General features: G+C 52.2%; 2 protein-coding genes across 4 annotated transcripts in view; both read right to left on the minus strand.

Annotated features, from left to right (window-relative positions):
* Positions 1–252: 252 nt before the first annotated feature.
* On the minus strand, positions 253–15547 carry PLA2G4F (phospholipase A2 group IVF). Of its 2 annotated transcripts, XM_025919234.2 has the most exons (20): positions 14721–15545; positions 13641–13713; positions 12909–13045; positions 12700–12828; positions 12208–12248; positions 11902–11944; positions 11357–11423; positions 9104–9273; positions 8859–8972; positions 8604–8641; positions 8225–8360; positions 6405–6541; positions 5911–6133; positions 4655–4769; positions 4292–4429; positions 4082–4189; positions 2681–2875; positions 2263–2429; positions 1274–1460; positions 253–981 (listed from the first exon to the last, which is right to left on the minus strand). In XM_025919234.2, the coding sequence occupies exons 1-20, from the start codon at positions 14829–14831 to the stop codon at positions 761–763; spliced, it is 2550 nt and encodes an 849-aa protein (XP_025775019.2). In that variant the 5' UTR covers positions 14832–15545; the 3' UTR covers positions 253–760. The 2 variants fall into 2 exon arrangements, with proteins under 2 accessions (XP_025775019.2, XP_086566578.1); XM_086710452.1 differs by lacking the exons at positions 12909–13045; positions 13641–13713 and having other exon boundaries at positions 14721–15547.
* A 1238-nt stretch (positions 15548–16785) lies between these two features.
* VPS39 (VPS39 subunit of HOPS complex) overlaps positions 16786–24610 on the minus strand; it is a 47599-nt gene continuing 39774 nt past the window's right edge. For both annotated transcript variants that reach the window (XM_086710450.1, XM_086710451.1), the window contains 10 exons: positions 24412–24485; positions 23957–24055; positions 23245–23362; positions 22396–22524; positions 21649–21751; positions 21369–21414; positions 20315–20464; positions 20015–20149; positions 19660–19751; positions 16786–18869 (listed from right to left, as the gene is read on the minus strand). In XM_086710450.1, the coding sequence (XP_086566576.1) occupies positions 18794–18869; positions 19660–19751; positions 20015–20149; positions 20315–20464; positions 21369–21414; positions 21649–21751; positions 22396–22524; positions 23245–23362; positions 23957–24055; positions 24412–24485 (1022 nt within the window). In that variant the 3' untranslated portion in view covers positions 16786–18793. The remainder of the gene's footprint in view (positions 18870–19659; positions 19752–20014; positions 20150–20314; positions 20465–21368; positions 21415–21648; positions 21752–22395; positions 22525–23244; positions 23363–23956; positions 24056–24411; positions 24486–24610) is intronic.

The following is a 24610-nucleotide window of genomic DNA, read 5'->3' on the forward strand; positions in this document are numbered from 1 at the left end:
GGGAATGGCGAGACTATTTGCAGGAGGGGGCAGCTGTACACCTGACAAGAGAGTGTGGTCCGAGTTTAAAGAGTAAAGCATCAGTAACTAGCAGGGAAACGTGTGCATACCCACCAGCCAGGATGCCATCCCACAGCCTTCAGGAGGCTGAGCAGAGAAGGGTGGTGAGCAGTGAGGTGAGGGGGCAGGGGAAGCCAGAGGTGAAGGAGAGTCGGCAGGCAGGAAGGTGGAGTTAGTGATCCAGACTGGCAATCCATGAGGTCTCCCTTTATTCTTGATAGCACTGAGCACTGCATCCAGGAGCCCGGCCATTTGCAGGAAGTGTGGATTAGACGGAGGAGTCTCTGCTTTTGGTCTCAGCTTAACCTGCTTTCACAGCTTCCAGTCTTGGTGAGGGTCTGAAGACCTGGGCCCCCTAAGGTCCTTCTGGGTTTGGGCCATGCCCTGGGGCTAGATTGTGGCCTCATCCCTCTATACTTCAGTGTAAAATTAGCACTGCTCACTCGTGCCCTCCTCCTCCCCAAAGCCCCTGGGGGAGACATCCCCCCGCTTTGTCTCCCAGAAACACATATGAGAAGGGTGCAGCCCCAAAGCCAAGTTGCTGTTCCGCAGGAGCTTTCTGAGGCCTGAAGGACCTAGAGCCAGTCCCTGTAACCTGGTATGAAGAAACCCCACAGAGTCTACCACTCCTCCCCGTACCAAGCCCTGGTCTGGGGCCCACAGTTGCTCCCCTCTCACAGCCCTCTGACTCCAGCCTGACTCAGTCTCCAGCCCTGCCCCCAGCCTGCCTTCGCTCCAGAGCCAGCTGGAGCGCATGCCGCAAGGTCTCCACATTGTTCAGAACATTGTATCGACTCAGAGCCACCAGCCGCTCAAACTCCTCAGGATCATAGGTGAAGTTCATCATGCCATATGGAGTGTCTGCCCCATTGACCACAAAGTCCCCGTAGGCCTTCTCCTCGGCTGTTTGTCGCTCCACACCTACAGGTGAGAAGTGGCAAAGAGGCCAGGCTGGGGCACTCTGTGGCTAGGAGTGGCCAGCCCAGAAGCCCCCACCCCTTGCCCTAGGACATCTGGCAGGACCCACATTTCAGCTCTCTCTACCATCAGGAGGAACCGGGCCAGTGTGGATCCTGAGGCCTGGAAGGTGTGGAGCAGTGGCCAACCTGGGCCCTCCAAGAGGCATGGGGTCCAGGAAATCCACTGTCAGAATGGCACCCCACCACCACCCTGGGCTGTGTGAGCCAGACCCTGGCCCAGGGCCTCCCCTCACCTGGGGCCAGGTGTGTGCAGAAGGTACGGTTGACGAGGGGAAAGTGCAGCACGATGGGAGAGCGGGGGTCCTTGGCCTTGGCGAACAGGTAGCACTCACGGGGTTCCTCCAAGTCCTCGGGGAGCACCTCGATACTTGGGAAGGGGATGCCTCGGTCCAGGCAGTACTTCTCTGTCATCTGTAAGACCTGGGCAGGGAGGCCAGCTTTGGACCCTGCCTCCGGCTGCCTGCACTCACATAGCCCTCCCACTAGCTGAGTGACTGCAGGTGGGCTACATCACCTTCCCCAGCCAATTTCTTTATTTACATAATAAAAAAGAGAATAACTCTAGTTGGGGGTTGTGGAGATTAAGGACAATCATTAGTGTTCCCAGTGTCATTCCTCTCCTTCCCTTCTCTGGCTCCTCCCTGCTTCCTCTTAGGGGCTGATTTCAATGTCACCAGGTGGAAACTGAATGGTTACAGAAGGGCACATGGGAAGAGGCTTTATTCATCATCTAATCCCAGGCTTTCCTTGGACCCAGGAGGATTAGGAGGAGGAAGCCAAAGATAGAAGGGCTGGCCCAGCAGCGGGACCAGAAAGCTCATCCAGATGATGGAACCCATCGGCTACCCCACAGGGTTTGAGGGAGCTGCCCCTAGAGACTCCCCGAGGGGACCTGATGGTAACTAACGGAGGGCAGACCCAAACGCCAGTCCAGATGGGAGCAAAGAATGCTATCAGGACAGGCAGGGGCCAGAACAGAAGCCTTCTCTTCACCAGTATGGGAGACTTCTGAGGACCTTCTTTGGCCTCTTCTCCCACCTCCCCCTCCATCTTATAGCCTCAGCAATCCCCCTCCTTCAGCTGGGGAGACCAGTGCCACTAAAAGTCTTCACAAGGTACCCGCCCTTGGATTAGAACCCAGGCCCTCCATGAAGGGCAATTCCCAAAGCCCAGCCAGGCCGCCCTGCAGAGAACCTCAGTTCCTCCCCACCACACACCTTACCTCGAAAGGGGCCTCCAGGGAGTAGTCAAAGGACAGAATGAGGTCCACCGCTCTCTGGGGCAGCAGGCTGAGTGGGAACGGAGAGTTGATGGCAAAGCCCCCATCCACCAGGCACAGGCAGTCCCGCATGGGAGTGAGCTGGTTGGGGAAGGCGTCAGGGTGCGTATCTGCAATAGGGACAAATACTCACTCTTCTCTCTCTGTAGAGATCTCTCCTCCCCTTCTTCTGATGGCAACAGAGTCTCCCACCTCAGCCCCTGGCCCTGCCTCCTGGCAGACATCCCAGTCCTTCCCCATCAGCCCCTGGGCAGCAGGAGCCCATAGCCCAACCTCCGGGAACAAAGGCAGTGCTGGTCCAGGTGAGCCGTGAGCCGGAGGCAAAGGCAGCAGGGGGACCCCCAGCCAGAGCAGCACCCACCTTTCCAGGCCATGAACTCCCGGCCAGCCACATAGTCTTTGTGCAGGCAGAGGCCCCTGGTGAAATTACAGTTCTCCGCGAAGGTAAAGCGGGAAGTAAAGATGTCCAGCACGGCCTGGGAGAAGGGCCCCTGGTGGGTGAAGAGCCTGGTCCTCAGACGTGTGGGATCGTGCAGCTGGAGCTTCTGGCAGTCATCTAGATGGGAGCGCGTGGGTGAAATACAGTCAGAAGGGTGCTGTTCTCCAGTGGCCCTTATGGCCCAGGGGACCCTTCCTGTCTCCCCCCACATTCACCCCTCCTTCACCCCACCTCCCAAGCCTCAGACCACTGCTTCCCAGAACCTCTTTTAAATGACCTTTTCTTTCAGCGTCCCTATATTTGAAAGTTGCCTATGACACTGTATTTGTTAAGTGATAATTTATATGCCCTGTGAAAATAAAGTTGTGTATGGGGCGCCTGGGTGGCTCAGTTGGTTAAGTGTCCGACACTTAATTTCAACGCAGGTCACAATCTTGTGGTTTTGTGGTCATGAGATCGAGCCTAGCATTGGTCTCTGTACTGAGTGGAGCCTGCTTGGGATTTTCTCTCTCCCTGTCTGTGCCCCTCCCTCTCTCTCTGTCTCTCTCAAAATAAATAAATAAATAAATAAATAAATAAATAAATAAATAAATTTTTAAGAAGTTGCTACAATCTAAAACCTTTTTTTAAAAAAAAGAAAACAAAGTTTTATATACAACTTCCAATCACAATTTCATCCATTAAAACACCTGCTGAGCAGTTACTGCGTGCTGGGCCCCTCCAGGGCTTATAGCCTACTTAGGGGGAGAGTCACATAAAGAGATCATAAATCATACCAATGCCCCAAGGTAAGGACAATGGTGGGGTGTGCACATAGTCCTATGAAACTTGGGTGCTGGGGCGTGCAGTACAACAGAGAAGCCCCCTGACAAAATGATGTCAGAGCTGAATCTTAAGGGATGAGCAGAGGTTATCCAGGGAAGAAAGGTAGAAAAGGTTCTGTGCAGCAGGGAGCAGCCCAAACAGGAGCCCTGAGGTGTGTGGACAGATATCCACCAGATGCCCAGTGGTCCTGGTCTGCGTTGACATAACTGGAACCCAAGCAGAGAATTCAAAGGTGCAGTCTTACTATAGAGCACTCACAGCTCCCACTGGCTTTTCTGAGGTGGGCCTTCCCCTCCTTCCCCTGGTCCCCCTGCCACGCTGCCTCAGCAGATCTCTGGGCATCCACAGACCCTAAGCTACAAGTCACTTCCTCAGGACTTCTCTGAATGCAGTGGGACAGCTGAGTCCTGCACCATCCCCTCCCTCATCCTTTGTGCCTCCACCAGGGCCCCGACGCTGGAAAGAGCAGTAGGGGGAGGTCAGGGTGTCTACCCGCACCTGTGAGGTTTACACTCCCTCTGTGGCAGTCTAGGAAGCTGAGGCCCGAGCCAGCAGTCTTCAGGAAGATCTCATCCAGGCTGGCTGCAAAGGCGCTGCCCCACACACCTAAGCAGAAAGACAAGGCCCTGGGCCCTCACATCTCCTCCAGCCCACCTCAGGGCCTGGCGCAGCCCCTGCCCTGGCCCCAGCCCTCCAGCCCAGACTCACCCTGCAGGTAGCAGATCCGGGGCTCGGGCTGGGGCTGCAGCAGATGCCCCATGAAGAACTCCGAGCCAAAGAGCTCAGTGGGAACATAAGCCCCGTACTTGGGGAAGCCGACCTCATAGGGTGTGAATTCGCACCATTCTGGGGATCCAGAGTGAAGGGAATGTCACCAGGGGCCTTCCACCAGGACCCCAAGGTTTCCCCTCACACCTGAGCACAGGAGTGGGAATCTCACTTGCCAAGAGCAGGAGGCAGCAAGCCTACTGTGCTCCCAGGCTCCCATCTATACACTGATAGCTCTGGCCTCTCCCACTTTCCTACCACCCATCGCCTCCACCTGCTTCCGAGGTCCCTGCACCCAGGCACCTGCGAAGTCTTCCCCGCTGATGTTGGTGTGGACATTGATGCTGGCGTAGATAGGATAAGGGTTCTGGCCCTGGTTGACGGCCTCCTGCTGGTCAGACAGCTTGGCAGGGTTTTTCTGGTAGGAAGGAAAGGAGGCACTTGACTTTTGGGGGTCCCCTTCCTCCCACCCTCATGGCTTGAGGCCTGATACCCTGAAGAGGATGCCATGGCCCACAAGGGACTGTGGCTGTCAAGGCCAATGCTCTAGAGACAGCTCTCTAAGGACGAGGCTTTAGGCTGCAGCAAAGGTAAGGCCCCTGTGGGTTTTGTGCAATTCCAGGGGCACTGGGAACACTCCCCACTTGTTTCCCATTCAAGAAAGCATACTGGAACCCAAGGGAGTCAGTGACATTTGTTTTTTTGAGTCAGTGACATTTTTAAAGAACAAATTGAAAACCAGTTTACTTTCTTTAAAAAGTAAATCGTTTGAAAATATGCATTCTTTCCTCAGACACGAGAAACCACTTGTGATAGACGTCCACAACGGAGAGCCACAGAGTGGGCCAGACTCCGAGGGCTGAGAACCCTGCTGGGCTCTGAATACTCTCACCTCCCAGCTCATACCCAGCCTGCATTCTAGGAGCAGCATGGCAGCTGGAACGCTCTCAAAACACACTGTGCTAGGGCTTCACCCCAGACCAGCCCAAATCAGTATCTCTGGAAGTAGGGCCCAGGCAAGGGTGTTTTTGAAAAGCTGTGCAGATGGGGGGCATCTGGGTGGCTCAATCGGTTGAGCGACCGACTTCTGCTCAGGTCATGATTTCGTGGTTCATGGGTTCGAGCCTGGCATGGGGCTCTGTGCTGACAGGTCAGAGCCTGGAGCCTGCTTTGGATTCTGCGTCTCCCTCTCTCTCTCTCTTGCCCCTCCCTTCCTCCCTCCCTCTCTCTCTCTCAAAAATAAAGAAACATTTAAGACATTTTTAAAAAGGAAAGAAACGCTGTGCAGGTGATTCTAATAAACGCTGTGCAGGTGATTCTAATATGCAGACGGACTTGAGAACTGCAGACCAGCTTCTCCCCTCCCAGGGGTGAGGAGCCAGGAAAGACAAAGTGGTGTCAGCCCACTCAGGGATCCACCTCTTGTCCTCAGAGAGCTCAGACCTAAGGGACCTCTTTGCAAATCTTAGATCTTACCTCAGCACCTAAGGCAGAAGTAAGTGTTGGCGGGGCAGGGGTGGAAAGGAGCTGTGTTTATTTATTATCTGCTCTTCTCTTACCTCCTGGTAGAGGAAATATTCAATGAGGAGACCCCAGATGTCGATGAGGGAAACTCTGTGGCCAGTGCTTTCCAGGCTCCCCAGTTCCTGGGCATAGTATTGTAGGCGCTCCGTGGACATCGCCCCCATCTTACTGCTGCAGACCCGAGCCTGGGCACGCTCAATGGGGCCCTGCAAGGCCACCTGGGACCAGGCTGGGTCCTTGTAGAGTGTGGAGATGCACCTGGGCATAGAGGGAATTAGGGGCAGTGGGGCAGCAAGCACGGCAAGGGGAGAGAGGGAATGCAACTGTTGGTGAGTGACCCTGCCTCTCCATCCCTTGAACCTACTGCCCTGCCCCACCCACTCAAGGAGGCCTGGGCACTCAGTGCCCCTCCTAACCCCCTTGGAGGCAGGATCCCAGCACGCCCTCAGGGACTCCACCTATATCACCAGCCACATTCCTTCCCCTTCAGGGCTCTCCTTTACTCTGCATCCTACCCCACCTCACTTACCAGGTAGACCCAGAGACCCCACTCAGGTAGGTCACAGTGTCCAGGAGGCCAAGTTCCTGCAGCCCTGCCAGGCTGCCGTACAGGGAAGACATGGCTCGGGTTCCACCTCCCGAACCTAGCACAGCCACCACAGGCACCTGGGCACAAAAATAATCATAACATTGACCACCACTGTCGCTTATGAATTATTGCTTATAATGTCAGACATTTGTCTACGAGCCTTATCTGTATTATCTCATTGAATCCTCACAAGCAACCCAGTGGGATCCCCATTTTGCAGATTAGGAAACGGAGGCACAGGAAGGTTGGACAATGTGCCCACAATCGTACAGGTAGTAAGTGATGGGCCATCAGACTGAAGCAGTATGACTCTAGAGGTGGCTCTTGACAATTGTCTCGGGATTATATGTAACTGGAAGGTATCCTGGATTTCACCCAAAACTGTTGGAGCAGGGTTTCTCAGTCTTGACACTATTGATGATTTTGGACTGGGTAACTCTTTGTTGTGAGGAGCTGTCCTGTATGTTGGAGGATGCTTAGCAGCATTCTGGGCCTTTACCCAGTAGATGCCAATAGCATCCTCTCCCCCGGCCCTGCTGGTAACAATAAAGCATGTCTCTAGACATAGACAAATGTCCTCTGGGTGGGGGGTTGAGGGATGAAATGACCCCCAGTTGAGAACCATTGGGCTAAAGCGATGAAGACCACCAAAGCCTGGACTTGCCCCAGACGTGAGTGGTGCCCAGATGTCTCTTTGGGATCAGAGGTGCCTGGTGGGGTCAGACTAGAAGCTTTCTGGCTGCTCAGCTTTTCCATGAAGCTTTAGCTCATTCTGCCCCCAGACTTTTGGTTCCTTTCCCTGGCCTCCTTTCTTCTATCTTGAAAGAAATGCTCCCTGGCCAGTGCCCACAAGGACACTCTCCCTTCAGAGCGCTGGAGGACACAGAGCTCCCTGAGAACAAGATCTTTGCCCTCTTTACCCTCTACCTCCAGAGAGGACATCTGGCACAGAACAGTCATTACCAAATGAACAGTCCGGTCTTGCTTACCTTGTCAGGATTCAGAAGAGCCTCTGACTCCTGGGTACACTTGTAGCAGAAGAAAGCCACCAACTTATTCCCAATTTACCATAGCTCTCTGCCTTGGTGTGGCCTTGCCTCCTGCTTCCCAGCCACGGCTCCTGTGGACCCTCCACTTCCAAATTCCTTTGTCTACTGTTATGGTCTGAATTGTGCCCCTGCCCCTGCAAGTCCTTATGTCAAAGCTCCAGTATGACTCTATTTGTAGAAAGGGCCTATAAGGTGGTTATATAGGTTATGTAAGGTCATAACAGTGGGGACTTTATCTAATAGTATCGGTGTCCTTGCAAGAAGGGGAAGAGAGAGATTCCCCCCTTATCCCCTGTACATGTCCAGTGGAAAGGCCGTGTGAGGACACAGCAAGAACATAGTTGTCTACAAGTCAGTAAGAGAAGCCTCACCAGAAACCAGCCCTGATGGCACCTTAATCTTGAACTTCCAGCCTCCAGGTGAGAAAATAACTGTTTGTTGTTTAAGCCACCTTGTCTGTGGTGTTCTGTTGTGGCAGCCCGAGGAGACTCATATACCTCCCTTGGCCAGGGCTGTTCATCCCTCATTACATACAGGGTCCTGACTCTCCTGATTTTGCCTATCAGCTCTGGCAAGCAGGACTGCCCCTTCCTCCTCTGTTTCCCACCCTTTCTCAAGGCTTCCTGTAACCACTTGGCCACACAGTACTCTCAAGGGAAGAGGCTGGATTTGGTCTTGGTGACCCTGGGGTCCAGCTCCTCCATTTCATACCTGGCCACTGTCAGGCGCCTGGCTCAAACCCAGAACCTGCTGCAGGGCCTTGGACACGATCTGCTTCCTCTTGTCCAGAAACTCCCGTTCCCCATCACACAGGCCAAAACCAAGACGCAGGTCAAGGTCTCCAGAGCTGCCAGAGATGGAGTGGGGGGGGGGGGGGGAGGGGGCGGGTACTGGGTGACTGTTCATTGGAGGAAAGCCTTGGGCCCAGCCCATTTTTCACAGGAGCAGACCCATATTCCATCGAACCCCTTAGAAAGACCTCAGCAGAACCAGAGATGCCTTCCACCACCGGGCTGAGCTGAGTGGGCAAAGAGCCCCTACATATTCAGCCTAACATAAGAGCCTTCCTCCTGAAGTCAGCCTTCCTCACCTCATTTCTGCCTTCATACTCAGAACCACCTCCTGGCCCTGAAAGAGACAATAGCCCCATCCATCCCTGAGTGCCCTGAGTGGATTCTCCCACCCACAGCTCCTGTTGCTCTGGTAGCTCTGGCCCGTATGTGAACATCGTGGCTGAGCTCCAGGCTGGCCTGAACTTGACCCCCTCTGAGGCCCCTCCCCCCAGCCTTCTTTTGGTGGTCACATAGCAAGCAGGGGTCCCTCAGGCACCCAGGCAGAGCCTTACCTCCCCTAGGGCCACAAAGCGCTGTTCCTCTTGGCCTAGGGCCAGAGAGGAGAGCAGGATACCCCCCTCACCCAGCTTGTTGGTGTGGGCCTCCAGCTCAGCACTTGGACCACTCTGTAGAGAAGAAAACACCCAAGGAACTCACCATGGTGAAGGAAAACATGCCTCCATGGTGGCCCCAGGATGCCCCTCTAGGATGGACTGATTCTATCATCCATCCCTTCCCAGACTATGGGCTCACTCACTTGCAGGACTGTGAGCCTCTCCCCCAGCTCCACATCCAGCCTGGAGCTGATCACTGGGTTCACGTGAAAGGTGAAGGTAGCTGGGAGGCCTCCCTCCATGGGAGGTTGCAGGGGCAAGAACTGTGGCTTCTCGTAGGCCCCGGGCACTGTCAGCTGAATCTGCGTAGAGCCTGGGAGCAGAGGGCCCAGGTAAGGGGGTGAGAGTGCGGGGGTGTGTGTGGCTCATGATGGCAGCGACCTGGATGGCAACTCCCCTTTGTTTCCTCTTTGGAGATGCCAACTCATCACCTTGCTCACCCTGTGGTTCTGTGGCCCACAGCAAAGGCATGAAGGACACTCAGGGTCCTACAACGTGCCCTGGTCAGAACTGGGAACCTGGAGAGGGTAGGAAACACACAATGCCTTGGGAAGGGGGAAGGGCAGGGAGGGAGAGGACTCCTTGCCCAGAGTTTATGAGGCTGATGATTTTGAGATCATGATATTAATTATATAAAATATAATTCTATAATAATTATAATGTTATAATTATCATACATTATTACATTAATTACCAATCTTCAACTGGTAGTTTCCCCATCTTTTGCCTCCATTCAAGCTCTGTGCTCATCACCTTGGGGAAGGTTTGTGGCCAGGGAAAAAAACAGGCAATAAGTTGTTCTGCCCTTCGTTTCCAAAGTGTAAGACCTTGCGAGCACACAGAGGGTGTGCAGCGGAGGTGAGAGGAAGGAGTGGGTTCCTGGGTAGAGGCTCAGAGGAGCAGAGCAGGGCCAGCCCAGGCCAGAAGGAGGCAAAGAGGGAGGCCTGTGGGCTCATCCTGTTCCTAGCAGCTTTCTTGGGAGGAGGAAAAACCCCAGAGAGAAATGTCCATGACATTCAGACAGGGGGGACCCCAAGCAGCCTCACAAAGGAGCCCCAGACCCTAAACATGACTTGGGAGCAACAGACACCCAGAAAGCCCAGAATGGCAGATGCCTCAGGAACAGAGGTCCACATGAAACCCTTCTCCCAACATACCCTCCTTGGCACTAAAATGAGACCTGGAGACATGACATGACCCTGGGTGGGAGGGAATTAGAGAAAATAAGGAAACTGATACTTCTTTCACACCATGGTTTATGGATGGAGATTGATATGTGTTGTTCAGAGTCAGAAACAATAGACCCCGGAGTGTCACAGACCTGGGTTTGGTTCCTGGCCTTATCACTCTCAGAGTTTGGTCACTGTGTGACCTTAAGTAAGTTTCTTGTTTGAGCTGGAGCTTCATAAATCAAGAGGATATAGTTGTATTTTCCAGGGTTGTTAGGAGGATTAAAAGATAAAAGACATGTGAAATGCTGAGCACAGTGCCTGACTCAGAGTAAGTGCTGGGCATTTTCTGGACAGGACTCATCCCATGGGCTCAGACCCTCAGTGTCAGAGGAGACCTTAGCTGTCACACAGCCTCTGCTGCACTTCTGTTTCTGCGTCTGAGTGGCTACCCTCTGTGGCACACTATACCGGTAGCCTCAGTTCTTCACTTCTGGAATGCCCATGCTTTGTCATGTGACTTCACTTCCTCCCACTGAGAGGCCAAAATGTTAGTTACTGACTTTGATGTGACCAAAGGCTTGAAAACCACCTGCTCATCTGGGCTTGCTCTCATACATCTGCTGATGCCTTAAGAACACAACCAGTCCAGGGCTGCTGGGTGGCTCAGTCGGTTGTGTCCGACTTTAGCTCAAGTCATGATCTCATGGTTTGTGAGTTTGAGCCTCACATTGGGCTCTGTGCTGACAGCTCAGAGCCTGGAGCCTGCTTCTGATTCTGTGTCTCCCTCTCTCTCTGCCCCTCCCCTACTCACTCTCTTTCTCTCAAAAATAAATAAACATTAAAAAAATTAACAACAGCAAAAACAGAACATGACAAGTCTGCTAGTCACAGAAGGTTGTTGAGGGACATATGGCACAAAGCCAGGTCCCTCCTGCCAAGCCCAGCCTAGATCATGATGCATGAGCTCAATAAATGCTTCCTGTTGTCTGCCACTGAGATTTAGGGTTGCTTTTTGCAGAGCACTAGTTGGACTAATACAGCCTCTATGCTTGAACACTTCCAAGGAGAGGAAATTCACTATTTCCAGAGGCGAATCCGTCCCATCCTTGGTCAGTTTTGAGTGGTAAAACATTAAGAACTTTCCACCTCAGACCCACCTTCTTGAAATCAGCAGCCCAACCCCTAGGAGAGAAGGCAAGACCCAAGGTCATGGACCAGACTCACCATACTCTCGATGTGGGGCTGTCCCATCTTCCCTCAGGGTCCCCTGGATTCTCAGACAGGGCTGAGCCTGAGGAAGACAGAGGCCTGTGGGAGCCGCCCATTCACAGGGCCCCGCACAGGGCCCAAACCAGGGTGAAAGGAGGGGTCTCTGGGGCAGGGCCCAGTTAACGACCTTCCCAGGGCCCGTGCCTTGTGGGTAGGAGTCTTCTGTAGCAGCCTCCTTCCCAAGATTCAGAGGAAGTGGCCCTGGTGGGAAAGGGGAAGGAGGAGAGGGGCTCTGATAGTGATGCCTTTGGCAATCCCAGCAGCCAGGGGCCCAAGTACGTGGTGTGCTGTGCACAAGGTAGGATGGTGGGCTTCTGAGCTGTCCACTCAGATGTGAGATAGCTTCTTGCCCCTGGTCCCTGGAGATGCCTCCCTAGCACATTTCCCCTCTCAGGAGTGCTTGAGTGTCCTTCACAGGCAAGTGGGCATGATAGGCTCAATTGTGGAGTCTGCAGTGCCCCCCAGCCCTGGGCAGCCCCAAGCTCGCCTTCCCTACTCACCACCAGGACTCCATTGGTGATGACTTCAGACGCAGGCACCTGGCTGCAAAGGATGAGGGGCTCATGGGACATCTGGCTCCCCTTGAAATGGCTGTTACTATAATATGTGACTGAAGCAGCTGAAAGAGCCTGGGGATCATGGCCAGGTTTGGGGGTGAGAGTGGGTTTGTCACCAACACTCAAATGGGTGACTAGACTAGGACATTCCCCCACAGGCCAGGCCGGCGTAGGTCCTGGTGACTGACAGCTGGAGCTGTCCTGGAGTCTTGGTGTAAATGGAAGGGTATAGGCACCACCTGGACTCACCTGTTCTCCAGAACAAATTCCACCTGCAGCTCCTGTGAATCCTACATGGATGAAGCAAGGAAGCATTCATTTGCAAAGAGCTCTGAAAGCATCAGAGACTGTCCCTGCCCCCTACCCTGCTCAGCTCCAGGGTCTAGAAGAGGTGACGGTTGTTGTGGCTTTTCATGGGCACAGGACAAGTAGTAGCATCTTCATGAGAAGCTTCATGCCTTCAAAACTGTGTTCCAGGCCCTGTTCTAGACACTGAGGGTTCAGCAGTGACTAAGACAGGCAAAGTGCTCTGCCCTCAAGGAGCTCACATGTTGGCTCCACTCAGGGAAGACGTATTTGAGGGGAACCTTTGTAGGGTTTGTAGGGTTAGTGGTGTAGGATAGAGAGAGGCCTGTCTTGGAGGCCTGGCCTGTGCTGACCAGGAGCCCTCACCTCGGTGTCTTGTGCCCAACTTCCTCTCCTTGAGTTCAATTCATTGCTGGCACAGGTATGGTGGCTCACCTGGTGGTTGAGTGGGAAGATGTGTCTGTAGGGTTGGCCAGGCTTGAGGCTCCTCAGATCAAAGAGTAGCAGGGAGAGCTGGTCACTGCCCAGGATGTCCTTATCACAGAGGGTGAGCTCCAGGACATTCTGGAAACAGGGCAGGCAAGAGGTGGGAGCCTGACATAGGGCAGGAACATAGGCAGCCCTCTCCCTCTGCTGGCCCTCACCTTCACAGCACCATGGATCTGGTAGTGGAAAGTCTCGTTCCACTCAGGGTCACTGCAGTTAGCCACCATCCTTGTCTGGGCAGGGCTAGGGGATGCAGTGGGCAGGTGCAGTTCCACGTAGCAGTCAGCTTTGGACACTGCAGGTGGGGTGAGGGAGGGGTCCTCACTCTCTAACTCTTGTTGCTGAAAAGGTTGCCTGGGGAAGGCTGGGGCAGAGGGGAAGGAGCTGAGGAGAATAGAAGCTGCCTGTTTGGGACAGGGCGACGTGGGGAGAGCCGGTGTCCCTAACTCCATCTGGACCAGTTACACCACCCATTCAACTGAATCCTGTAGTGGCCAGTTGAAAAGACCATGTGGCAGCACAGATAGTTGAGTAATTCCCTAAAAGAGCCTGATTCAGACAAAGAACTCCCCTTCCATTGTGAGCACTGGTGTGGAAAGCTGCTGGAGAGCAGATGATTTCTGGCAACAGTGGGCCTCACATGCTCACTCAGGCTGGCACTACTCCACTTGCTAGTGTCAGAGAGGAGTCCATGGTCTGCACAAGTCTCCCCTCCAGCCCCTCCTGCCTGCCCTGGGGCTCCCTCACCAGGATGGATTCCCTCCACAGTCACCAGGAGCCCCTCTGCCCCACTCCAGATACACACACACACTTCAGGCCAGCCCCTGCTGAGCTCTGGGGAGGCCCTAGGGAAAGGAAGAGAAGAAAGGGTGGAATTGGGGGTCACTCACAGAGATCTGTGCCCTGGATATTTCTGGCCCTCAGCACCTTCACCTGGAGGTCATAGTAGGGGTGGGTTTCCCGCTGAAACAACAGAACTCAGGAACTCAGTTCCAGGAAGCTGGGTAGGGGGCCTGATCTCCTCCCTGCGGTAATGCCCAGCTTAGTCTTCCCCCTTCCAGTCACAGAGCAGGAGCCTGGCCCAAGGTCACTGATGTCGCTGTGCCTGGGAGCTGAGAGGTCTTGGCAGGGTCCTGGCATTGGGAGTTTAGCATGTTGGTGATGAGTTCAGGCTGGGTTCAAAGCTAAGTTCCACTAGGGACTAGCTGAATGGACTTGGGCAAATTACTGGATTTCCCCATGCTTCATTTTCCTCATCAATAAACGGGGGGTTACAACCTCACAGGGTTGTGGGGAGTTTTAAATGAGAAGTTGTATAAAGTGCCTGGTATAAGTGCTTCATATATGTGGCCATTGTTACTAATTATGGTTATGAGGTACCACAAACTGGCAGCTTCCCTGTCATGCTGCTGCTATAGCTTGGGAACCTAAGGGAGAGCTGGAGTGATGTACTTAGATTAAATATTAGACGGGAAAGCTGTAGTCCATCCCACCCACTAGCTCGCTGACAAAGGCCACACCTCCTAGGAGGCGGCAGGTGAAGGGAAACCAGGTGTCATCCAGCTTGGACTGGTCTGACTAGTCGCTAAGGAGACAATAGCTTGGGCCAAAGAGAGATAACAGCAGGCTGCAGCCTCCTGGTAGTGAGGCTAGCCCCTCAAAATCCCAGCAAACACCTTCCTCCTTTCCCCTGAGGGGCTCTACATCCAGGCTAGGGCGATCTGGGCAAAGCCAACAGCTGTACGTATCACATGACCTCACTCTCCATTCCTAATTGGGGAGGGTGGGGGGTGGAATTATTTCCAAAAGCCAAGGTCTTGGCCAATCACTTTAAGCTCCACCAGGTTGGCTAGAGCAAATTGGTCCTAGCCCGGATCAAAACCCAACCCTGGGCTAGCCTGTCTTCAGAGGGGACTGAGCTCCCAGGACTCCTGCAGTCCACACGCCCGGGGGAAGATCAAGTACTTTACCCTCCATTGCCTCCACTGAGGTCCCCTCTTGTCTCTCTTCCGCAGCAGCACTGCCCCCAGGAGGGGCAGCCCCTTGCCTGCCAGCCACCTTGGCCAGAGCGCCCAGAGCATGGCCAGCCAGCCCAGTTCTCAGCAGGAAGCCCTGCCTGCTTTCCAGAGCCACTCTGTTCTCCTCTGGCTCCACTCACTGCTAGCTCAGGTCTGACGGTAACACCAAGGTGGGGAGGGTGGAGCTGGCTGCTCACAGGAGGACTCGAGGACTGAGAGTTGGGCGGCCTGCTGGGGCTGGAGGTGGAGTTTGATATGCTCCAGGAAGTGGCTGGGGCCTAATTCCCTCAGGCAGGAGGCACTTCAGTCCCTCTCCAAGAGGATGAGGAACTGGTACTCTGGCTCCCAAACCCAGCCTTTGGTTATTATTGAGCTGCTCATGGAAAATAGATACCTGAGTCTCACCCCCTAGATGATTTGATTTAGTGGATGTGGGTCGAACCCAAGTGTTCATATTTCCAACAAGCCTTCTAGACAATGCTGATGCAGCAAGCCCAGGGAATGGAAACCAGTAAGTTCTGCCTCGGGGCCTCCGCTCCTCCAGGTAGAAAGAAGTCCTAAAACCATCTGCCTTCCAAGTCCCACCTTCCCCGTGTTTCTTAAGCAGGAACATGGAAATCTCCGGTTCAGTTTTATCTGGACTCAAAGGTGTTTCTAATCTCTTGTGGCCTCCCTCATTTTTTTTCTCCAAACACAGACCGTCTGCTGTGAACCAAACCTGCACTAGGCCCTGGAACCAAAGGTGAGGAGGACCCATCCATATCCTGAGGAAATTCACAGCAGCTTCTGGCCAGGGCCCTCTTCCTGAATGGGTAGATATACCTGGATGGTCCGGGTATACAGATGGGGATACAGTCAGGTGGTATCAATAGTGACAGCTAAAACAAGTCTGCCTATCCTTAAGCTACTAGAAATAAGGCTTTAGTTCAGAGGGTCCTCTTTTGACCATCATAAGCCTCAGGCTACAGATGGTACGTGATGTCCCCTTTTCTGTGGACGACACTCTAGGTGGTATTTTTCCATCCAGGCAGCTTCCAGAAGAAAAGATTTCTGGGGCAGTGAGCTGATGGGAGATAATTTCTATTCTTCAACCAAGACTTAGTCATCTCCACTCTCCTCCCCAAGGCATGAGGTGGAGACTGAAAAAACAACATCCAAAAAAGAGGTGATTCAATTCCAAAACGAACACTGTAGGCAAGTTGAGACCAGAAACTCCCAGAAAAAAAGGGGATGACTGCCACTGGCCAGGCTCCAACAGGAGGGCCTATTTCTGCTTAATTTGAGCCATGAAGCCAAGACCTGTCCTGAGGTCTCAGAAATGCCTTAGTGCCGCCCCGTTGGTGGTATCCATGCACAGCATGCAGGGGACCCGTGGATCCACACCAGAGGGGCATGAGGAAGGGCGCAGAGCTGGCTGGGGCGGACACGGCAGTCTGGCGTCCCGTCTCCTGACTGATGTATTTTCTGGGCTGTACAACACTCTCTCCTGGGAGTCACAGGTCCTGTGCCTCAATAAAGCCATGCTTCTTAGTTCCAGATGCTTTTCATTCTCAAAGAATACTCAGGATGACCAGAGATGGCTAAAGAGGGGGACAGAGAAAGACCAAACTGCCTTTTTGGAGCTGGCCAAAATGGACCAACCCTTCTCCACTTCTCAAACATCCTTGGGTGTATGTTTCGTGATTCTCCCGGTCAGCAGGAGCTGCAGGAAGAGGCCATGAGGCCCTAATATGTGAAGCGCCCGGGGAGACAACTGGGATTAGCTAGAGTTCCTGTGTGTCCAACACAACTTGGTGATGTCAGAAATGTTCTATACCTGTGCTGTCACACCATCAGCCACCACAGCCACACTAGCTGTGCTGGACGGCACAGACTGAGACACACAGGTGCCACAGGTGTTCTACTGTCTTTTCTCTCTTTGTCACGAATTGGCTTATTCTTCTCAATTCTTACCTAAATCAGTATCTTCTCATTGTTATCTCCATCACAGGACGCGTGGAAAAGAGACCCAAACAGGTTGGTTTCTTACTTTATGATGTTTATTATAAGATCCTCAAGAGTCATTACAGAGTTTCATGTCTAGCCTTCTCCACATCTCCACAGAGGGCAAAGAGCGTCCAGGGAAGGAAAAATGGAGTTTGGGAAAGCTGGATCGTTTATATATTCCAAAGGAAGAAAACACGCATTCTTTATTCTATTGCTTCAAACACATGTGCCACACAGGTCGTGGGAATGGAAGATACAAACAGAGCAAGCCAGGAAGACTGGGTCTGCATAGTGGGGCGAGCTTCTGCTGCACAGAGGAGGGCCGGCCTCATGACTTCACTGCTGCTTCCAGGGGAAGCTCCTCCGAACTGGTGCAAACAGGTCCAAGGGCAGCACTGCTTCTCATGGGCTGGCACGGCCAGCTGGGCCTGACTCTCCTGAAGCGCTGCTCTGTCTCCCAAACCTGAGCAGTCCCCATCTGCGTGCATGATGCCGAGGGCATGCACTCTGTCCCCGCGGACCCTCCATGGACAGTGTGCCCAGGAGGAGCCTAGTCTACTACACCAGTATGTCAGCCTACAGCAAAGGCCCAAAATGGCACAGTGCTGCGGGTTAAAAAGAACCGTGGCATGTCAAGGACAGGCTACTAAAACACTGTTGGGGCTGGGCACCATCACCCACCCTCATCACCATTAAAAACACAGCAGCAACAAGACTGTGCGTTGTAAACCCCACGGAGGACAGGACACAGGGCTGCTCTCCCTGTGTGTCTGCCTGCAATGCTAGACACTCCTCCCGTCTGTCTCGGATACCCGCGGGGGTGGGGAGTCTCCCTGCCCCCTCCATGGATGTGGTAGGGAGTGACTTCACAAACCCATGTGCTGCTGCCACCTCCTGCAGCGCTCTTGGCTGTCCCCGGGCACCTCGCAAGCATGCCTGACATCACATCCCTGTCAGTTCCCGATGTGAGCAGTCCTGTGTGTAGCAGAGACCCACCCACCCGCAACAAGCCAGCTGGAGAGAACAACTGCCAGGCCAAGCTGTGAGAGGTAAGCGGGCCGCACTGGCTGCAAAGGGAAAGGTGCCCAAGGCACAAAGCTCTCAGCCCACAGACTAAATCAACCTGCCCTGGGTGGCTGGTGGGTGAACCAGGAGCAGGAGGCCCCTCAGATGTCTAAGAGATATGACAGGCCATCCTTAGGGCCACCGTCACACCTGGCCCTGATGGACGGAGGATGACCCTCTCCTAAGCCTCTAAGCATAGAGCTCTCAGTCCAAGGAGGATCTATTTACAATATACCTGACAATCAATTATCGGTGTATCCTGGAAACTGAGACCTCCTCTTGCTTCTCATTTTACCTTGTTTAAAATATTAGTTATTCCCGGTGTCGGGAAAATGGGAGACAAAGCTGGGGTAGAGCAGTGAAGGGAGATAAAGGAAGAAAATAAATAGCGAGAAAGAAACGGAGACTAAAAACATAAAGGGATGAGTGGGGAGCCTCCCAGGGAGATAGACAGAGTGGTGACTATGGAGAAATGACTGTCATCACCTAGAGAGCCAGTGTCCGGCCTGCGCAGTGAGAAGAAACCTAGGACTGCTCTCCTTCCAGACCCCAGGCCAACTGCGCAGGGGGCTCCATGCAAAGTCCTGCATGTGCCTTCACAGAAAACTCTGAATAAACAATCTCAGGGTTACGGACTCTTGAGACACTTTCCTTGATCAGGTGATTGGTGTACAAAGGCAGGACACTGCCCTTCGTCACCTCCTCCCATCCAAGCAGGTAGTAAATTCTCTGCAACTGCCTGCAACATAATGGTATATAAGGTATAGCTAATCTCTTTTTTCTATCAAAAAGCTGGTAACACCAGACCACAAGTCTGATAAATTCAGAGATGTGCCAGGGCTCAAGGTAGCCAGTAGTGTCCAAATGGGGAGACACCTGGTGGTGGAAGCAGCCCCTCATTTCTAAGGCCAGTGCTCCTTCCCCTCTCTGGGATAGCTGAACTGTCCATCTGAAGAATTCCTGGCATGCTGGGCTCAGGTGTCAGCTGGGTTTACCTCTTTGGAACAGAAGTAGTGCACGACCACGCCATTGGGGTATCTCGCAAATGCACTGTAGGGAGGGAAAGCCACTCAGGAGTGAGGACCACCTCTAAGAGAAGGCGCCTTACCCATATGCGACCCCAGAAGCGGCCCGCCCTAACCACGAGGAATGGCCCACCCTGAGGGTCTTCTGGATTTACAGAGCCACCATCTCTGTCACATAACCAAACAGAGGATGAGCTCCATGCAGTTTGAAGGCATGGGAGTATTTCTTATTAAGTCATCAATGTGCAAAATGGGGCAGATGGAGCAGGACACCGGCCTGAGTCAGCACCAGCTCATGCAGATGTGACAATGCTCATTAGAACAAGTTTCAGGCCAATTCTAACAAAAGACAGAAGTAAGGTCTTTTTGGATTCTTCCACCCACATAAGAAAAAGGACAAAACACCATGCTTTGCAGGAAAGGGGATGGATTAGAATATATGCTTTGAAACACAACGTTGCTGGCTCAGGATTTTACTCAAGTCTTTTTCTTCCTGCAGAGGCACATCCTTAAAAGATAAGAACTTTCTGCCCACATACAACACACACACACACACACACTGGCTACATCACAACGCATAGTTGCCAGAAGGGAAGGGCTTTATAGGCAGAAAATCAAGAGCCCCACGCCATTTCAAGTCTTTAAATCCTCAAGCCCACCCGCAAAACACAACATGGACTGCTCTCTGGAGCCTCAAGAACTAACCATGGCCAAGAGTCAGCAGCCATGCTTTCCCCCTCAGTTAAAGGGCAGAAATCCGTCCCGAGCCTGACCACTATCAAGGCTGAAACTGCATAGCTGTGAAGAAGGCTCACCTGTTCCCGATCTTCTTCTTACACACCATGCACACCTTCTCCTCGGTGATGATGCACTTCACCTGCTGGTGTAAAATCCTCTCTTCCTGGACCTGGGAGAGCAGAGCGACTGGGAGAGAAGCCCCACCTTCCAGCACACAGAACACCAAGCAGAGGCTGGCTGGGTCTCACCTCCCAGCTCCCACAGAGGCCTCTAACTACAACACTTGCAACTAAATGTCAAGTTGGTTATTGTATCGGTTTGAGCTACAGTGTTAAAGCAACACAAAACTCTGCTTTTGTCTACAGGGCTATGTGGTAACTATCTCTCATACTAAAAAGTATAGCTGCACCTTAGAGTTGGGAAAATTCATACCCTCAGAAATTCCGCATGGAGAAGGTTCTTGAGCACTTGATTGAACCGTTTCTTTTGTGCATTTTCTTCCAAGACCTTTTCCAGAAAGATGCGTATATCATTAATCTGAGTGTTTGCTGGGAGAAGGTTGATGGCCTAGGGACAGGAACAGAGATGGGAACACGGTGAAACAGAACAAGAGTAAGCCTGAGGAAATGTCTGAAGCCACAGAGCTCTCGAATCCCAGTCCATTTCTCTGTCCTCTCCTCTCATTCAATGCTCCCCCAAGTGCCCTCCATCTTCCCGAGAAGAACTCCTGACCTTAGTGGTGTCCAGCTTGCTGTGGTGCAGCTCGAGGACCTGCAGGGCAGCCTGGAGGTTGGCTTGTGGCTCCAGCAGTTCCAGCTTGATTGGCCCCAGGCAGTGAACACTGGGGGGTGACAGGTACATCCGGAGCAGGGACAGATACACCTGTGTCTCACACAAGTACAAACCACATACGTCAGGCTGGCAGAAAGCCTCCCAGAAACCCCCCAGCATGACCACATGTAAAAGTAAGAGGGGTTAGTCTGTGGTAATAGCTGACAGGGGACACTTAAAACTCATCATTTTTCACATTTTAAAAAGATTTTGGTAAAGTCAGTCAATAGCAGATGTTATAAATTAAGGGCTATTTTTCCTGAGAGACAAAACTCAAATGCCTTACATTTGTTAAGCATTACACTACTGACAAAATGCCAACACTGCAAAATGACTCAAAAAAGATCCCTCCAAGGAATCTGGGTTTGAGGCTGAGCCCCTATCACATTTTGGCAGAGAAGATGAACCCGAGATGACATGTCATAATTTCCTACTGGTACCAGTAATGCAGGATTTCTCGACCTTAGCACTCAAGATTTGCAGCCTCGTAATTCTTTGTTGAATTTTAGCACCCTGTTTAGCAGCAACTCTGGCCTCTACCGCCTAGATTCCAGTTACCCCCATATCCCTAGGCAGGACGATCAAAAGTGTTTCCAGACACTGACAAATCCAAGTGCATTCTAGATGGCGCACATAAGTGCGCCTTATCACAACCATTAGCTATTCCTTCTCAACAGGCTGATGACGTAATTTACCATACAAGCTAGGACTCTTTTGAAAGTAAAGGGGCAGGGACGCTACTTATAATCACATGGATGACAATAAGCCAGAAAATATCCCAAGCAAACCAGGATGTACGGTCACCCTGCCTCTTCCTCAATAAACACATGCAAAACCAATCAGTGATCTTAGCAATTCACACCAGTGTCACCTATGGCCAAACGAGAGAGGGTGAGGTGTACTCTGAGGGACAGTGAAAAGCGCACATGCTCCCGGGGCCAGGGTCACTACTTACATCTTTGTTGCCATCTTTATTTTGGTCATAATGCTTGTGGCAGTACCTGCAAGGGAGAAAGTGGTGAGACAAGGCCGGAGCAGCCATGTCTAGACAGAGGTCATCAATGCTGCCTCCTGAGCAGCCTCCTGATGGCGCCACAATCGGGGGCCAGTACGGGAGGCGGGGGGTGGGGGGGGGGGTGGGGGGGGAGGTGGCCTTCTTAACTTCTCCCGCCTCTCCTCTCTCTGTGGGGCCAGCTGTTAGACTCCTTGGGTGGTACGTGGCAAGGTCAACGTACTCCTCAGCCATCTTTGTGTCCTTCAGGATGTGGACGTAGATGAAGAGGGCTTGCTCATGCTTCCCCATGCGCCCCAGCAGCAGTGCGCGCTCTTCTAAGAGGCCTGGGAGGAAGAAGCAGTGTTAAGTAGCCATCGCCACACCATGTAAGCGCAGGCCAGGGGCTAAGCTGTTAGACAAATGGGTGACAACATTTTTATTACTTGGGATTTTGTCAAGGAGAACTGCTAAAATTTAAAAAAGGGTGGAGGGAGATATTTTAAGAGGTACTTTATCCCATCTGTTTTGTGATCACTTTTAAAATGGGTTAAGAACCCTCACCGGAAGAGACCAAGTGCATGATAAGTAAGCACCGACAATGTGCCAAGCACTCCAGCTAAAGAAAGTTAACACTTGGTCTCTGCTCTTCCAGAGCTTATACATCAGACAAACATGTCATTTTCAGACAAATTATGCCAGATCACAAATACTGCTAAATAATGATCTTGACCAAGAACATGTACTGATGCAATAAACAGGTTTCAACCTGGCCATCAATTACCAAGTGGTTCACACCCAGAAGAGACTCCTCTCAGTCATGGTACAAAAGTGAGTCTTCAGATGGGACAGAACAGCAGCACTGGCCTGAAACACGTGGTTTTTTTCCAGGCCCAAATTTTGGGAAGACTAGGGCACTGGGGAAAAAGGGAAGAGGAGTTTTTGCATTGCCTTCTGCTGAATGGCTTCTGGCCATAAGGCAGACACTCACCATCAAAAGGGAAGTCACAGATGAGCCGGCCTGGGTCATAGTAGCCAGAAATTTCCAAGAATATAAGGAGCTTCCGTCGGTATTCTCCCAGCTCACCTTCTTCCTCTCCAGCAGGAACTGGAGTTTTGCCTTTTTTTAATTTTTTTTTTTCAACGTTTATTTATTTTTGGGACAGAGAGAGACAGAGCATGAACGGGGGAGGGGCAGAGAGAGAGGGAGACACAGAATCGGAAACAGGCTCCAGGCTCTGAGCCATCAGCCCAGAGCCTGACATGGGGCTGGAACTCACGGACCGCAAGATCGTGACCTGGCTGAAGTCGGACGCTTAACCGACTGCGCCACCCAGGCACCCCTGGAGTTTTGCCTTTAAAGAAAACCAAACTCAATATGAAAGGATGCTATGGGGCAAGCAATGTAGGGTCATCAAGAAAACCGAATGATATCACCACAATAATCAGAAAGGGCTTCCGCAGTGGGTTCCAGCTGGACTTTTCTCAGTTTATGGTCTCTACGTGACCCCAAAACATCAGCTTGAGGTACAAAGAAAAACAAGCTGCACAAACACCCTTGTACAAGGCAAACCTGTTTCTTATCGGCACAGCTGTCATCTTGCAGACAAACCTGTTCCTTCCCCCACCCACAAGGGTGATGCTCAGAGATGCCCAGATCCAGACAAGGGCTTGAGTCTCCCCTGCTGGATCACTTAGCTTCCCTGGATCCTGAGGAACTTCCCACCATCTGGGCCTGCAGGGAAGAGTGGGGTCTGCTTCCCTATGCCACATGTCACCCTCGGGTCCCCAGGTCACTTCTAAAGCACAGGACCAACTGGCTGCCTATGAGAACTGGTACCTGCAGGGAAGGACAGGAGATACTCCTTCATCAGACCTTGCACCTTCTCACAGTACAGCTGGATTAGGCAGTTGTGGAACTGAGAGCCTGTCTCCTCCCAAACGTGGATGACATGTTCCTGAGGCAAAACACAGGTCAATCTGGTACCCTCTGCACTGTGACCCAGTTCATTCACCCAGTCTCCCTCACATTTGTAAGGCCCAACAGGTCCCATCCAGATTGTTCCCTAATTAAGCGATAGCTCTTTTAAAACCACCAGGAAGTTTTAGAATACAACCTACAAACATCAGAGATTATTTTCTTGATTTGCAATCTAAGCTCCTTTATTAATTTTGTCCCATGATCCTCTAAACTCTCACATCAGCCCACGGAGTTAAGGTTAAACAGCTGCATTCTAGTACTTAAAACCAATGTGGTTGTCCTGTGGTCACTGCTGAGTGGCTGTACAAACGTGGCTTAGAGAAGTTTTTCTTGAGCGTCATTCTTTTATTCCTCTGTACTTTACCTAGATTTAGAAGGCACTCATCAAAAAATTACATTTCCAGCTTCATCTACCAAGATCTCTTTCTTCAGAGGATGCTGAAATCATCTTCCTTACATTCTTACCAATCCCAAGTGACACAAGCCCCAATCCAAATTGCCCAAGAACTAACCCATGTGGTCCTGGATCCCATGTTTAAAGGTTTTTAGTTCAGCCCAAAAAAGATCTTACCAGATAAGGAATAGCCAGACTCTTAAAATTCTCCACCAAGAAGCCAAGCACTCGGTCTCGTGGCAGGGACTCTACCTCTGGGAGATCTTCGGTAAATATCTGTGGGAACAAACCTGAGTTCCAGTGGTGGAACGATCTGTCTGCATTGCCACCAAACACACACACACACACACACACACACACACACAGGTGGAGGGGTCAAGTGGACTTCTGAAGGCGGAAGGGTATGCAAGATGGCACCTGTAGCTAGTGCGACAGCCTAGATCGCAGGTCCCCCAGTGTCTGTGCAAGGCTCTCTGTGCTACATTACACTGCTGTCTCGTATTTCCCAGTCTACTCCTCTGAACACCAGAGAAACTGCATGAATCCTCCTTCCCCCTTCATCTGCCACTGCCCTAACTAGAATCAGGACCAAGCATGGTACTAGATAAACCCAAGACACCCCCGTGACCTACCTTCAGGCCATCCTCTGGGAAGTCTCGCAGCACCCACACTGAGTAGGAAAAAATCAAATGCAGGTTTTCTGTGCCTGGAGGGGAAAGTCAGCAGGTGAAGCCCACCTGCCCATAGGACTGGGAAGGCAGGTGCACAGGTTGCCCCAGAATTTACTTTCCAGGGATAGTTCTGTCCAAGCACCAGTCACCTAGGGCTGCT

The sequence above is a fragment of the Puma concolor genome, chromosome B3 (assembly GCF_028749965.1).
Source record: "Puma concolor isolate L17-30 chromosome B3, mPumCon1.1.hap2, whole genome shotgun sequence".
NCBI lineage: Eukaryota > Metazoa > Chordata > Mammalia > Carnivora > Felidae > Puma > Puma concolor.